We start from the raw sequence: 15,819 nt of genomic DNA, 5'->3' as shown, positions 1-15,819 counted from the left end.
GGAAGAGCATGAATGAAGCATGAGACTAATGGAGAGGACGTTCAGAGAAGGCTGTCAACCTGGAGAGGCGAGAAGAAAGACAGAAGGCGGCAAAACAAGCCTAAGAGGGGGTCATGTAAAGGGGAGAGTCTCTGAATATCTAAGAACTGACATGTGGGTGCCACTGACAGGCTGGGAAGAGGGAAGGGCTAGAAGCATTTTTGGAAGGGAAGGGTTTTAGGAAGATAGTATTTCTGATCAATGAAAGGTGGCTCAGAAGAGAAGAGAGAACTCAGAAAAGAGTTTAATAGTATAAGAAAGGAAGGATGAGGTCTTGAACTAGGGTAGCCTCAGTGGCAATTTAAAAAAAGAAATTTAAGGACCATTGCAGAGGTAAAACTTGCCTCATGATAACTGCATGGGAAAGATAATGGACTCAGAAGAGTCCAAGATGATACCGAAGTTCCTACCCTAAGTGGTAACATGTAGCATTAACATTGACAGGAAAACTTTTCTAGTCTCATGTTCATACCAATTAATAAATGGTTTCTGGGGAACATTATAGTAATATGTTCTCCACTTGTGACTTCTATATAAATAACTGTGTTGTGTATAGATAATCCTCAAGTTGCTCGAAAATTTTATTTTCAAACTCTTTCCCAGTTTATTTAGCACATCTCAGTTAGTGTAGAGGAGTGACATATGAACATTTCTTTTCACAAGATTATTAAAAAGAATATCTTACCTCACAGAAAGGAATTCCATTGTTTCCTAAATAATATACATCTACATGAAGAAGAGGTCATTGTCCGATGACAATTTGCTAATGTGCTGTATGACAGCAGATAATTCACAATTCACATGTTAATAATCTGCTGGCTTTCCCATTCTGTTGTACATCTGAACCATCCCTTATTATTACAAATTGTCATGTAAAACCATTACTAGTCACTAATAATTTTGAAAGTGAATATGCCATAAAACAGTCCTACATTACAGCAGAAAATAAAAGAGGTACTCAGTAGTTATATTTGCCTACTTCCTATTTAACTAAAACTCTTGAAACAACACAAGTGAAAAAGACATCTAGAAAGGACTTATGGACTTTCTGCCTTCCAAAGATTTGTCGCTGATCTCCTAAAAACTGAAAATAAAGTCTTCATTAATGTGTTCATAAAGTATCAATTTTTATACACAAGAGGTATATTTCTAGATAAAATTTCCAATTTACCTTTTCCTGTTCTAAATAACTCCCACAAAACTATTCATGAATCCTAAAAATACTGTTTTATGTTAATGCATTTACCAATTATGTTAAATCTGGAACAATACATTCAAAGTGAAAATGGTAATTCAAAATGTATAACCAAAATATCTTTCCATACATTCAGAAACAAGCAGACTGTCTTCTATTTTTATGCATGTGTTGTATTTTATAAGAATGTATTGTGTTACCAAATAGAACAGACCTTTGTGAACTGCTCGTGTGATGGCTCAATCTCTCTCAGTTCCTTTCTTATCTTGTTGCCACCTCTTTTGTTGCTCTTGAAATATCTTCTAGAAGCACAAAACAAAAAAGTGATTAAAATTGGGTAAATTTTAATACTTACAAAACATAATTCTGCATTAAAGAAATACTCTTTAAATCAATACCTATGAACACTTTATTTTAGACAACGTTTATGACCAATTTGAAACAATTGTGTTCACCAGTCATATGCTAAAACGATAACCTTTTTAATCAGTAATGGAGTAAAGAATTTTCTTTCTTGTACATATTCAACATGCACATCCCAATTCTTGATTTCAAATGAAGAGTATTTGATGACCTTCCCTATAATTTGTTGACCACAGATAGGTAAGATCTATACAGAAATTAACTAAGAAACATTCTTTCTTATTAAGATTTTAAACACGTATTAAATCTTGGTCATTTCAATATGTACATAGATGAACCTTCCATTAATGACTGTTTTTCTGCACCTTGACCTAATCTCCAACAACAGTGTTCTCATCTGCACTACGTGGCACACACAGTCATCCCCTACATTTTGTCGTTCCCAATGACCGTAATGCCTACATAATACTAATAATAGCATTGATAAACAGCAACCATGGGCCAGATCGCATCCTGAAAAATTTAAATAAACCCGTTACATAGGAACCCTTTAATCCTCCAAACAACTCTGAAGTAGGTACTCTTACCATGTCTCCTTTCATATATAAAGAAACTTTAGCACAGAGATACAATAATTTGCCCATGGTTCCTGAGCTAGCAATGGTCAAACTGGAATTGGATCAAAAGCAGTGGGGCTCCAGAGTCCCAGCCCTTGACCACTGCAATCAGCTGTTTCTCCATCTTCCCAACATACAGCCACTACTTTCCTGCCACTGTAGGTCACTCACTTCAGTACTACAGCTCAGGAATCTGTCACGACCTGATGCCTATTGAATGGAGCACTTGTCACTGCCCAGTGTCCCACCCATGAGCTCAGGTAACTCAGTCCCAGCTGAAATTCCACAGCTAGTCATCATAACCCCATCCCTGCGTCTATGCCCTGCCCAACTCTCCCTCTATCAACATGCTCGGCTACACTCCAACCCAGGAAATTCCAACCCTACAGCTGTTCTTGTATAAATATGCCAACTGGGCTCACTTTAACTTCTTTTTTTTTTTTTTTTTTTTTTGAGACGGAGTCTCGCTCTGCCGCCCAGGCTGGAGTGCTGTGGCCGGATCTCAGCTCACTGCAAGCTCCGCCTCCCGGGTTCACGCCATTCTCCTGTCTCAGCCTCCCGAGTAGCTGGGACTACAGGCGCCCGCCACCTCGCCCGGCTAATTTTTTTGTATTTTTTAGTAGAGACGGGGTTTCACCGTGTTAGCCAGGATGGTCTCGATCTCCTGACCTCGTGATCCGCCCGTCTCGGCCTCCCAAAGTGCTGGGATTACAGGCTTGAGCCACCGCGCCCGGCTCACTTTAACTTCTTAATCGCTATGATGCTGACCTCAGTTGGACCCCTAATGCTGCATGGCAATTATATTCCCCTGGTACATGAGTCCACTAATGGGCCCCCTCTTTGGGCTCATGCTCTCTTCCTTCTTCACTGGATTTCTGCATGAACTATTACTCCCTGAGACATTGATACAATAGGTTAATCATAAAGCTAAGCCTGATACTAACAATTTGTTCTTCCTTTTCTCCTTCTCCTTCCTCATCTTTCTGCTCATCTGTGGTGAACTCTTCAAGGACATTCGGCAACTTCAGAGAAATTCTGTAATCACGTTTCTGCCTATAACACATAAGTAACAAGGTCATATATCATAGAGAGATGAAAAATTAATCCTATTCAAACCAAAACTGACTTGACATAGTTTATACCATAAAGTAGCAAGGGAGTAGTAGCAGCTAAAATCTTCTTTTTGGGAAAAGGTGAAATGAGTTACTCTCATTCTGAAAGGATCCTTTCCTAACTGACTACTAGAGCAGCTATCGTATATTCTTTACGTGCTGAAGACTAAGGAGGGTTTACAGCACTATAAATTTCCCAGAAACAATCATTTTCTCCAAGAGCAGTTTACTTTTCATTTCTTCTTACTAAGTAACATATGGGTTCTCATAAGTAGGTTCAAGAATATTGTAGCCATTCATCCCGTAAGATTTCCCAAAAGAAATACTTCACTTAACTATTTCTCCACTTTGGCACAACAATGATTTTGTAAAAGGAATAGTGAAAACAATTTAACTAATAACTTATTTACAACATAAGGTTATCCCTTTCTACATAATTGAATATTGTTAAGAATCTACAGACTAAACATTGAAGACATTTATCTTATATTCAGCTACCATATTTCTAGAAATGGATAAACATTAATTTTACAGGAAGACTATTTTTATCTGGAAGGCAAAAAGAGGTCATCTTCATTGGCTTCTAGGTAATATCTCTCTAATATCTCTCAATTCTGTTAAACTGAGGTTATAAAACTAAAGAAACTTACTTGCTTAGGGAACAATCAAGTAAAATATGTTCTTCACTAGAGATGCCAATATGTACAGGATAGGTCTGGAAATTATTTGCACCAATGAATACAAAGAAATGATATAAATATCATTATGCAAAAAAGCCAACAATCATACCTTTTTAGTTGCATTGTTCTCAAAACGTTTTTAACTCTATTCTTTATTTCACTGCAAGCTTTTGCAATCTTTTCACTCCTTTTTCTCTTTGCAGCAAGATCCTCTTTAATGTCAGCTAGATAGTAAATGAATATGCATTAAAAGTTCATGTTGAAAAGTAGTTTCTTTGCATATATTGAAATCAATATGTGACTTGATGGTTCAGCAATATCGGAAGGACATTTAAAATGTAAAATGCAAAGATAATTTTACAAAGCAAGATTTACTCACTTTAGGTAAAACCTTTCAGGTATTAATATTAGTATTCCAATTTCAATTGGTATAACAGCAAATCACTTAATTGATGGATAATGAAAAAAAGCAAATAATTAAAACAGTTTCTTTTCTTTTTTTTTTTCTGGGATGGAGTATCCCTCTGTCGCCCAGGCTGGAGTGCAGTGGCGCGATCTCGGCTCACTGCAAGCTCCACCTCCCGGGTTCATGCCATTCTCCTGCCTCAGTCTTCCTAGTAGCTGGGACTACAGGCGTCCGTCACCGCGCCCGGCTAATTTTTTGTTTGTATTTTTAGTAGAGACAGGGTTTCACCGTGTTAGACAGGATGGTCTCCATCTCCTGACCTCGTGATCCGCCCGCCTTGGCCTCCCAATGTGCTGGGATTACAGGCGTGAGCCACCTGCGCCCGGCAAGTTTCTATTTTTCAAGTGTGCAGAAAAGGTTACAAACACAGACTTTAATTTCTTTTCTTTTCTTTTCTTTTTTTTTTTTTTTTTTTTTTTTTTTTTGAGATGGAGTCTCGCTCTGTCACCCAGGCTGGAGTGCAGTGGCACAATCTCGGCTTACTGTAACCTCTGCCTCCCGGGTTCATGCCGTTCTCCTGCCTTAGCCTCCGAGTAGCTGGGACTACAGGCGCCCTCCACTATGCCCGGCTAATTTTTGTATTTTTAGTGGAGACGGGGTTTCACCGTGTTAGCCAGGATGGTCTCCATCTCCTGACCTCGTGATCCGCCCGCCTCGGCCTCCCAAAGTGCTGGGATTACAGGCATGAGCCACCGCGCCCAGCCACAGACTTTAATTTCTACATTTATAAAATGTCCTACAATTCAAAGGACATGTTTCTGTGAAATACTGTCACAACTCATTATGTAAAGCACAAAAAAGTATCTTATTTAATAAGACCATCAAAAGGGTAGAAATAATACACAATAAGCAAAGTACTTTTAATCAATCTCGTGGTTGATGCTATTAACTGTGTTTTAATAAAAGAAGCAATGTCCATGGGTATAAACATTTAGGTTTAAACAGATAAAGAAATACATTCAAAAACACGTTTGAAATATTTTCTGAGAGCTTTTTACATGACATTTTTACCCATAGCGTGGTGTTTCAGAAAACTGTAATACTGCAAGGAATGCTTTCCCAAACATGGTTTCAGATCAGAGATCTACCATCAATTGCTAAGAATAGTTTTCGGCAATCATAGAAGAGCTGCACCATAATACAAATATTTTTTACATACGGTATCCATTTATAATGCTCAATGTATTAGGAAGCTCACAAAACCAGCACTTTGTTACCACCAAGCAGAGCAAAGTTTTCCAAATATACTGCTTGTATGAATTGTCACTATAGAAGAGCTGAAAATTAAAGTAAGCTTTTTAAAAATAAGAGTATTGTCTCCATCATCTCTACAGAAATTTTCTCAAACTTTTTTGAAGATATGGTCCTATAACAGTGCAACTAACATTTCACATGGCAATATAAAGTTTATGAGTTTTTGGATCCAATTACATGTTTCTCACTGGGTAGAAAGGTTGTCTTTCCTTTTCTACTACACAATTTATTACTGGAATAATAATAGAAAATCATCATTTTAGATGATTCAATCTTCTCTGGTACTTTAAAGAAAACAAAATCAGAAAGTTGTGACAATAGCTAAATTATGAACATGAAAAGCTCATGTTAAAAACTGAGTACATAGGCCGGGCGCGGTGGCTCAAGCCTGTAATCCCAGCACTTTGGGAGGCCGAGACGGGCGGATCACGAGGTCAGGAGATCGAGACCATCCTGGCTAACACGGTGAAACCCCGTCTCTACTAAAAACTACAAAAAACTAGCTGGGCGAGGTGGCGGCGCCTGTAGTCCCAGCTACCCAGGAGGCTGAGGCAGGAGAATGGTGTGAACCCGGGAGGCGGAGCTTGCAGTGAGCTGAGATCCGGCCACAGCACTCCAGCCTGGGTGACAGAGCGAGACTCCGTCTCAAAAAAAAAAAAAACTTTGAGTACATACAGGCAGGAAGAGGGGAACAACACACACCTGGGCCTACTTGAGGGTGGAGGGTAGGAGGAGGATGAGGATTGAAAACCACCCATCAGGTACTATGCTTATAATCTGGGTGACAAAATAATCTGTATACCAAACCCCTGTGACACACAATTTATCTATGTAACAAACCTGCACATGTACCACCAAACCTAAAGTAAAAGCTAAAAAAAAACTGATATATGACTTAATGTGTGTACACTGAAAGGAATGAATAGAGCTGTTTCTCCTCCAATGTCCTCTAATACCCCCAAACAATTAAATTTCCACGTGTATGAAAGAAAAGCCATCCCTCTTGCCTTTATTAGAAGCATCCTCACATTCCGCATCAACAATTAAAAAGGTAAGTAAGAAAAATTATCAAACAGATTACATTAAATGCTATATATGAGAAGAAGGCACTTCAGACCATCTTGTCATCCACTAATTCATATAACCTACTGTAACAATTGTATGGTTAAAAACAATTTTCATAAACCACAAATAGCTCGTAAAATATACCTGCAATATCTTCTAGCTCCTTGGTATCAACCCTGTAAAAAAAAAGTTGCAACAAAATTTTAACATAATGCTACACAAAATGCCATGTTTGTTGGGAAGAAATGTCTTATGTGAAATGTTCTGCATAGAACAGAACAGTGACGACATGATCCAAAGCTGACTTTTCCCAAAGACCTTATCCGACAGGCAAAAGTGACTTAAACACTTTACCCCACGTGTTCATCTGTTTCAGCAAAAGGTTCTCTTTCCTGATGCTCATCAGTTACATCTCCCTCCTTTGTCTCTGTAACAGGTTTTCTTTCCTCATGCTCATAACTTACTGGAGCCTTTCCTGCATTAAAATAAAAAAGACAAACTTTTTTAGAGGAAGACGCTGTTGTGGACATTTTTTTTTTTTTGTAGAGAAACATACTATTTGTAGACTTTGTAGATTTGGAAACCCTTCGGGTTCAAGTCTCAGTAAACAACGTTCACAGGTCAGACCCCTTGGATGTCAGGACAGCACCCATGGAGAAGAGCTGCTTTGAGAGCATTTGTAACCCTGCTATGAGGGGGAGCCTCCCACGGGAAGCCTAAGGCCCTTGAGCCTGCGTTGAAAACCTGGGGCATCTTAGCACATGCACAGTGGACTCCAAAGCCACGAAGGGGTCGGGGGCCTCGGGCTGCCCGTGTGCCCCCAGGGCAGAAAGCATGCAGACCGTCAGGCGTGCACCTTCTTCCAGATCCCCTTGGACTGTGTTTACCCGTAAGCTCCATTTCCTGGGCGACCATAACTTGAGCCTCCAACTGGTCCTTGGCAGCCATCCTGCTGCGCTTCCTGCCCACGGGCTCCATGGCTGGCTGTCCTGGGAAGCTAGAGGCGGCCTCTGAACCTGGTGAGTACAAAGACACACTAAGGAAACTAAGGAAACGAGGCGTGTTAAATGAAAACCATCAGGATCGCGGGTTCAAGGGCGCCCTGAGTCTCCTGTGGGAGCAGGAGGGGACGCGGAGAAGATGCCATCATCCTTTCCTGTCCTGGCCCGTCCAGCGCTTCCCCGGGGCTGGCTGCAGAGCTCGCAGAATTCCCAGAATTCCGCGGCCTCTGCGGGATTCCTGCAGTGCCCTTGGGACAGAGCTTGGCCCTGCCCCTGGGTTCCCCAGCGACCCCATGAAGTCAGGAGGGCCGCGGGGTGACACAGGATCTCCCCAACCATCTCCATGGATTGAGCCAGTGTGCACCTGTTTCTGACAGTCAGGGGCAGGGACTGCCCACTAGCCAGCCTGAACGCCCGGGAACCCCTGGTCACCCCAAGTATCTCGTCCTGATGGGCGGCCAGAGAAGACGGACCCATGTCGACCCCCTCAACCTTCCTCCCACAAACGCTGCACACATGTACAGGCCTCCGGGACCCTCCTGGGCCCTGGGGACCACTCAGGCAGCTCCAGCTCCCTGCCCATTTCCTCACAGGTCAGCCTGGCTGCCCCGCCCTTCACACCCTCTTCCCCAAAGAGCCTCGTGCCCGCCTTCCCCGCATATCCACCGAGGGCACCTCGCCTGAGGGATCCCTGATCTTGCTCCCTCAGAGGACCTGAAGAGGCTGGCACCACGAAGCTCCCTGCCTGGTTCCTGGGTTCTCACGAGAGCAGCCGGCCTGGCTGCCCGCGCTCCTCGCTGATTGGTCGGCTCAGTGCGCATGCAGGTGACGTGCGGCATGGGGCCACGCCCCCTGCCGGCACACCCTCCCCGTCAGGGACTGTCCATGGCTGCTGTGGACTGATTGGGTGGCTCTCTGAGGCCTTCGTCCCCACGATATTCCAGCTCCTCATCCTGGTGAAGGAAGCAAGGACCCGGGAGTGGGGAGTGCCAGCGGACCCTGCCCTAAGGATTGGAGGCCAAGTGAACGGGGCTTAGGACCTTGCCCCCAGACTCGTTCCAGCCACTCCTGCCCCTTCGGGTGGAATGGCCATCACCCTGCGGGTGGGGCCCAGGCTCCCTCCCATGCCCTGTGTGCTTCCAACACGCCCAGCTGCATCCTTTTTATCAATGCATTGTGCTTTTATGTTTTATCTAAGAAAATTGTTGACTCCCAGCAGCGGCAGGTAATTTTCTCCTATCCTACTTCATTCTCTCACACTGGGTATTGCATGATTCTGTAGTGGATATACAAAGCTAAAAACTTTATGTCTAGATTTCTCATGATGTGCTCATTTCTTTTCTTTCCTTCTTTCTTTCTTTCTTTTTTTTTTTTTTTTTTTTTTTGAGATGGGGTCTTGCTCTGTCACCCAGGCTGGGCTGCAATGGTGCAATCACCGCTCACTGTAGCCTCAACTTCCCACGCTCAAAGGATCCTCCCACCTCAGCCTCCCCAGTAGCTGGGACTACAGGCGTGTCCCACCATGCCCGGCTAATTTTATTTTATTTTATTTATTTATTTTTACAGATAGAGTCTCACTCTGTCTCCCAGGCTGGAGTGCAGTGGCGTGATCTCGGCTTACTGCAATCTCTGCCTCCTGGGTTCAAGCAATTCTCCTGCCTCAGCCTCCCTAGTAGCTGGGACTACAGGCGCACGCCACCACGCCTGGCTGGTTTTTTTTTTTTTTTTTTTTTTTTTTTTTTTTTTTTTGTATTTTAGTAGACACAGGGTTTCACCATGTTGCCCAGGCTGGTCTCAAACTCCTGAGCTCAGGCAGTCTGCCCGCCTCGGCCTCCCTAAGTGCTAGCATTACAGGCATGAGCCACTGCTCCCGGCCAATTTTGTTTATGCTTTGCAGAGATGAGGTCTCACTATGTTGCCCAGGCTGGTCTGGAACTCCTGGGCTCAAGCGATCCGCCCGCCTCAGCCTCCCAAAGTGCTGGGGTTACAGGCGTGAGCCATCGTGCCCAGCCCGATTATTTCCACGGCTGGGTTGGAAGCCGTCTTTCCCTGACAAGGCAGCTCACCTTTATATCTAAGAGTTCTCTATAACCTAAAGAGAATCCCTAATTACTGAAACTAAATACCACCGGCTGTCCCCATTTCCCCACAATCTACTTGGTACCCAAATTAGCCAATGAGACATCTTGGGCAACTTTAAGCCATGATTGCCTCAGGTTTCCCTCTCTTTCAAGCTTAAGATGTGTAACATTAAGAAAGAAGACAAATCTTGCAGAGGACTTTGTGCAACCAGTCTTACAGCTTTCTATCCCATCTGGATCAATGTAATTTTCATATGCTTCATCAAAGATTTCAGCTGAAAGTACTATACCAGGTTCTGTCTATAATTGGAAACACATACACACATACACCAACTACTGGTATTGAGCTAAGAATTCAATGCCGGCTCATTTTTCTTTAAAAGAATGTCAAATCAAGGAATAATTCTCCATCGCAAAGCGGAATTTGATGTCAGGTGAAGACAAATGGGGATTACAGAGCTACTTCTTTGGCATAACCGCCTAGAAACGAACTGAAAAGGATTCTGCAATTTTAAATAGGCACAAAGACATTCTTTTCAGAACACCAAGTGTCCAAGTTACAAAACCCTGAAGAAATTCTTCTTTTAAACTTTCGGATGGAGCAATTTATCTCTTTTTCCCAGCTGGAGTATTTGTGAGATGTCTTTCAGAAAGAAACAACTCAATACACAAATCATTAAGCCTTTGTAAAGGGAGGAAGTCTATTTGAAGCAACTCTCCGCTGAGGAAACAGGTTTTGTGAACTAACCAAAGCCTTTAGGGCAAACATGGTCACTTCAATTTTTTTTTTTCCCCCACTGGAGGTTATCTACAAAGACCACAGGAAATGTTTAAGCAAATTTAAAGGCGATTTCTCAAGAGTTATTAGAATAAGTACAGTAATTTAGAGAATTGGTTTCTAATAACTGGAGGCATAACCCCCTCCTACCCCCAACACCCTACTCCACCCTATGTGAATCGACTGACAAGTAAGGATAATGCTTCATAACAAATGTAGAAATAACACCAGTTTTCAAAGCAGCCCTTGCTCTTTTATTGCTGTCATTGAGAACTAACTGAAAGAAATGCACCCCTCGGATTCATAGACAGACAGAGGGACAAACAGATGGCTGGATATGTGATAAGCAACAACAGTATGGCCAAATGTCAATGACGGAATCTAGGTGGTGGGAACATGAATGTTTTCCATGAAATTCTTTCAACTTTTCTGTGTATTTGAAATTTCTAATAATAAAATGTTGGAAAACAATTGTTCATTTTGAAAACATCTAGAAATCTAAGATGTGATCACTGGGTTAAAGACTATATACATCCATACGCTGTAGCCTGAATTAGTGATTTACACTCTAATAGCCAATCAAATTGCTCATTTATCAGACAGGGCTGGTAGCACAGGAGATGGAAGTTTCTCTACTGATAATCCTCCAGATGTTTGAGGGCTTCATGTTCATTTACATTTCAGCCTTTTCTCCAATTCTTAGACTGTTAGCAAAAGTTTATACTCAAATGAAGCAGCAAATTCTAGGCTCCAGCTGTTTAAGAATAAATGAAAACATTCATGTCTTTCAGAAAGGCTTCTCTGATGTACTCTGCACAAATACACTCACCTATGATCTTCTCTGTGCAAACTCTATCAGGGCTGTTCTCAATGGGCTTTTCAAGACTCTCTCCAATTAGATTATAATTCCTTCAAGGGCAGTTCTTTGTCAACTTTGCTTCTCCAGCACTCAGCGCCATGAATGGCACATGGTGCGCCATCAGCAAATGCTGTGTTTGCTATACGTGAATTAATGCTGTGCATACATGTAGAGACATAGGCTCAGATCCTCTCATCAAATGGCAAAGTCTACCATCCAGTCCTGAGAATTACATCTCAGCTTAGAGCAGAGGGCCCTCACCCTGGCGTCTCCTGGAATCACTCAGGAAATTTCAAAACACACTGCTGCCTCCATCTTACCCACTAAGTTTCTGATTAACTGTGTTGGAGTTTGGCCTGGGTCTCAGGATGGTGAAATCTCCCCAGATGATAGAAAAGTGCATGCAGCACTGAGAATTCCAGGGTTTGGACTTTACAAGCCACCAGGTAATTTCATTTTCACTCACCTTCTTTCCTTTGATTCTCAGGACAAGCTACCAGGTATCCAGGACTGAAGGTTATCATCTAAGTTGATGTTCTCAACTGGAGGTAATTCCACCCCCCCACCCCCCACCAGGAGACCGTTGGCAATGTCTGGAGGTATTTTTGGTTTTTATAGCTAGAGATGGGGGTGCTACTGGCATCTTGTGGGTAGAAGCCAGGGATTCCGCTAAACATCCTACAATGCACAGGACAGTCCCACCACAAAGAATTATCTGGCTCCCAATGCTAACAGTGTTGAGATTGACACACCGTGGTCTATGGTAACTGTTTGATTAGCTAGGGCTTTCTTAACCAAAGTAATCTGCTTTGTGCACTGCGTGCCCATGCCCTGTATGAGACAGACAATTGCACAACAATTTATCCCAGAGTACATCTGAGTCAACTGTTGATGTTACATGTTGGATTGGCTCCAGCAAATGAAGAGCTGACATTCAATGAGTGTTCCCTTTGTGCCAGGCACATTATATACATGGCCATATGTTCCTCCCAGCAATCTTGAGAGAGAGAGGGAGAGATTCTAAATTTGAAAACTAAACTCATTATACAAGGTCATACATTGAATTAAGAGTTTGAACCTTTAACAACAAGCTCAAGACAAGGAGTTGCCTCAGATCCTTAATAGGTTGCCTTAATATAAAATTAGTAATGCCCTATGTTTCTCAAAACCCCTTGTTTGAGAAACTCAAGCCTAATACATTGTTCATCTTTCCTGCTCTTGTCAAATGGAATTGATGCGCCATTCAAGCCTAATCATTAACAAGACATACCAGTACCCTTTCCTTGTAATCCCACCTTCCTCAACCCCACTAAGGATCCACAAAATACCGTTTAAGGTGAAGTTCTAATCACTTTCACATTATTGTAACCATGGCTTATGGCTTATCTTTGTTGTCATGGATAATTGAGACAACTGTGTGGGAATGGCAACTTATGAATGATCTAACAATAGGCCTATTAATATAGCAGTAAATGTCACAGTTATAATAGAAGGTATCATGCTTACACAGAGTATTGCCAGACCTAGCACAATTCCTGGCATAAGGTTTGTGCTTAATAAATGCTTGCTGGATGAATCAATGAAGTAATCAAATGAGTCGGAATAAGAGGTAACATATTCGAGAGATTTATAGAGTGGAAGATCTAGAGTGCTTTTATTTCAGATTGATATATTCTCTAGTGGTAACCGAAAGAGTAATAGCTGACTTTCACTTTATTATTAAAGCACAAATAGAGCATATCAATTTTTATTTTCTCATTCTTATTTTGGTATCTAATAGTGATACCAAATATTATATTATATGGATAACTATAATTCCTATAGTTCCAATACTCACATCAACATTTCTAATCTTGTTGGTAGACATTATATTTTTCTTTAAAAGAAGGATAAACAGCTTAAATGTGAAATATTTGACATTATTAGATTTCTTAAAAAGAATTTTTGTGCTTTTATCAGCCTCTGATCAATATCTACAGGACTGACTTCTCCTTTAGACACAGAGTTGAGGGACCACAAAATTACTTCAATTTCTCTTAAAAATAGCAAGGGAAAATATTAATATAATTCAGTATGGATTATATTATCTTTATACTACCAGAGTCATAAAATATAATTTTTATTTTATGTATTATTTTATATATGTATATATATTTTTTTTTTGATGGAGAAAGCGCTTCACAAAGGAAAATGTGTCTATAGCTTATCAATGTCATGCAGTGGCCCTGGATGTCACCTCTCTATATTCCACTGCCCTACTCTTTTCAAATAGCTTTTTTATTTATTAGTTTTTTTTTTTTTCTTTTTCTTTTTTGAGGCAGAATGTCATTCTGTCACCCAGGCTGTAGTGCGGTGGCACGATCTTAGCTCACTGCAACCTCTGCCTCCCGGGTTGAAGCAATTCTCATATCTCACTCTCCCGAGTAGCTGGGATTACAGGCATGTGCCACCACACCTGGCTAATTTTTGTATTTTTATTAGAAACAGAGTTTCACCACGTTGGCCAGGCTGGTCTCGAACTCCTAACCTCAAGTGATCTCCCCACCTCAGCCTCCCAAAGTATTGGGGTTACAGGCATGAGCCACCACACACGACCTTTAATTAGCTTCCAATTTTAATTTTTTTTTTTTTTTTTTTTTTTGAGATGGAGTCTCACTCTGTCACCAGGCTGGAGTGCAGTGGCGCGATCTCAGCTCACTGCAACCTCCGCCTCCTGGGTTCAAGCAATTCTACTGCCTCAGCCTCCTGAGTAGCTGGGACTACAGGCGCCCGCCACCACACCTGGCTAATTTTTTGTGTTTTTAGTAGAGATGGGATTTCACCATGTTAGCCAGGGTGGTCGCGATCTCCTGACCTCGTGATCTGCCTGCCTTGGCCTCCCAAAGTGCTGGGATTACAGACGTGAGCCACTGCACCTGGCCCGATTTCAATTTTTTAAGAGAGCTTTGTTTCATCATCTAAGTGACTATCTGGGTCCCTCAGTGGAGGGAGACTGGCAACTGAGGACATTTTACAACCAACTAATGACAAGGGACTGACTAAAGGTATGGGAGAGGGGAGAGGAAATTGGTGATGTGGGAACATACCAGTTTGCAGGTCAAAAATGAGGGGTTAAAGATGACTCCAAGACTCTCACCTCAGGGACATGGGCAGATGAAGGTGCAGTTAGGCTAGCAATCTCAAGTAAATACCGTGAGAGAGGAGATGGTCAGTGGGTCTCACGGAGATTGGGACTGGAAAGGGCTAAACCTGGTAGAGATAAAGGAAAAGGAGCCAGCACAACAGACTGAAGAGATAGGAGGACAAACTGGAGAGCTGAGTCCAGGGACAGAAGAGGACAGAGATTTTAGAGTTGTGGAGAATTCAGTAAATTCAAAGACCTCAGAGGGATGAAGAAGGTTGAGGCTTGGATGGCCACCACAAGCTTTGACCATCGCAAGGGTACCCAAGGTCTTTGCCTGGTAGTTTCTGAAGTGTGATATAGGGAGAAACCAGATTGCAGTGGATAAAAGATATGAAGGCAGAGGCCGGGCTCAGTGGCTCATGCCTGTAATCCCAGCACTTTGGGAGGCCGAGGAGGGTGGATCACGAGGTCAGGAGATCGATACCATCCTGGCTAACATGGAGAAACCCCGTCTCTACCAAAAATACAAAATTAGCCAGTCATGGTGGCACGCACCTGTAATCCCAGCTACTCAGGAGGCTGAGGCAGGAGAATGGCATGAACCCAGGAGGCAGAGGTCGCAGTGAGCCAAGATCGCTCCATTGCACTCCAGACTGGGCAACAAGAACAAAACTCCATCTCAAAAAACAAAAACAAACAAACAAAAAAAACGATATAAAGGCAGACAGGGAGAGAGAGGGTTCCTCCCTCCAGGGCCAGGACATTTTAGAATATAAGTTGAGGAAAAGGAATCGGTGGTCACAGAGAGAGAAAGAACAAGCTGGTGTTTTTTCTTCTCTTCTGTCTCTCAAAATTATACTTTCACAGAGAGGATGAAGTGTAATAATCTAGACCAGGATCAAAAAACTACGACCCCTGGGCCAAATCTACATTGCTGCCTATGCTTGTAAATAAAGTGTTATTGAAACACAGCCATGCCCATTTTTTTCTCTATTGTCTATGGCTGCTTTTACACTACAGTAGCAGTGTTGAGTAGTTGCAACAGAAACCACCTGCCCAGCAAAGTAAAAAATATTTACCATCCCATCCTTTTGAGAAGGTTTGTCAATCACTGTTCTAGGTCAACTTCCCTGATATAAAGATGGAGAAACACACATTCCATTATATTTCTATGTTCATTTGCTT

At 42.2% G+C, this 15,819-nt stretch overlaps 1 protein-coding gene across 2 annotated transcripts in view; it reads right to left on the bottom strand.

Moving 5' to 3' along the window:
- Positions 1 to 7,750, bottom strand: part of FAM9C (family with sequence similarity 9 member C) — a 39,633-nt gene extending 31,883 nt beyond the window's left edge. The window contains exons 1-6 of one of the 2 annotated variants that reach the window (XM_030934448.1): positions 7,679 to 7,750; positions 7,146 to 7,266; positions 6,936 to 6,967; positions 4,116 to 4,230; positions 3,159 to 3,267; positions 1,449 to 1,536 (exon numbers count right to left, since the gene is read on the bottom strand). In XM_030934448.1, coding sequence (XP_030790308.1) covers positions 1,474 to 1,536; positions 3,159 to 3,267; positions 4,116 to 4,230; positions 6,936 to 6,967; positions 7,146 to 7,266; positions 7,679 to 7,739 — 501 coding nt within the window. In that variant the 5' untranslated portion in view covers positions 7,740 to 7,750 and the 3' untranslated portion in view covers positions 1,449 to 1,473. Of the gene's footprint in view, positions 1 to 1,389; positions 1,537 to 3,158; positions 3,268 to 4,115; positions 4,231 to 6,935; positions 6,968 to 7,145; positions 7,267 to 7,678 lie in introns of those variants that run through there. The other variant, XM_010383280.2, reaches the window with a different exon arrangement.
- Positions 7,751 to 15,819: the final 8,069 nt, after the last annotated feature.

Source organism: Rhinopithecus roxellana, chromosome 7, assembly GCF_007565055.1.
Source record: "Rhinopithecus roxellana isolate Shanxi Qingling chromosome 7, ASM756505v1, whole genome shotgun sequence".
In the NCBI taxonomy this organism is placed as follows: Eukaryota; Metazoa; Chordata; class Mammalia; order Primates; family Cercopithecidae; genus Rhinopithecus; species Rhinopithecus roxellana.
This window is presented reverse-complemented; position numbering and strand designations above follow the sequence as displayed.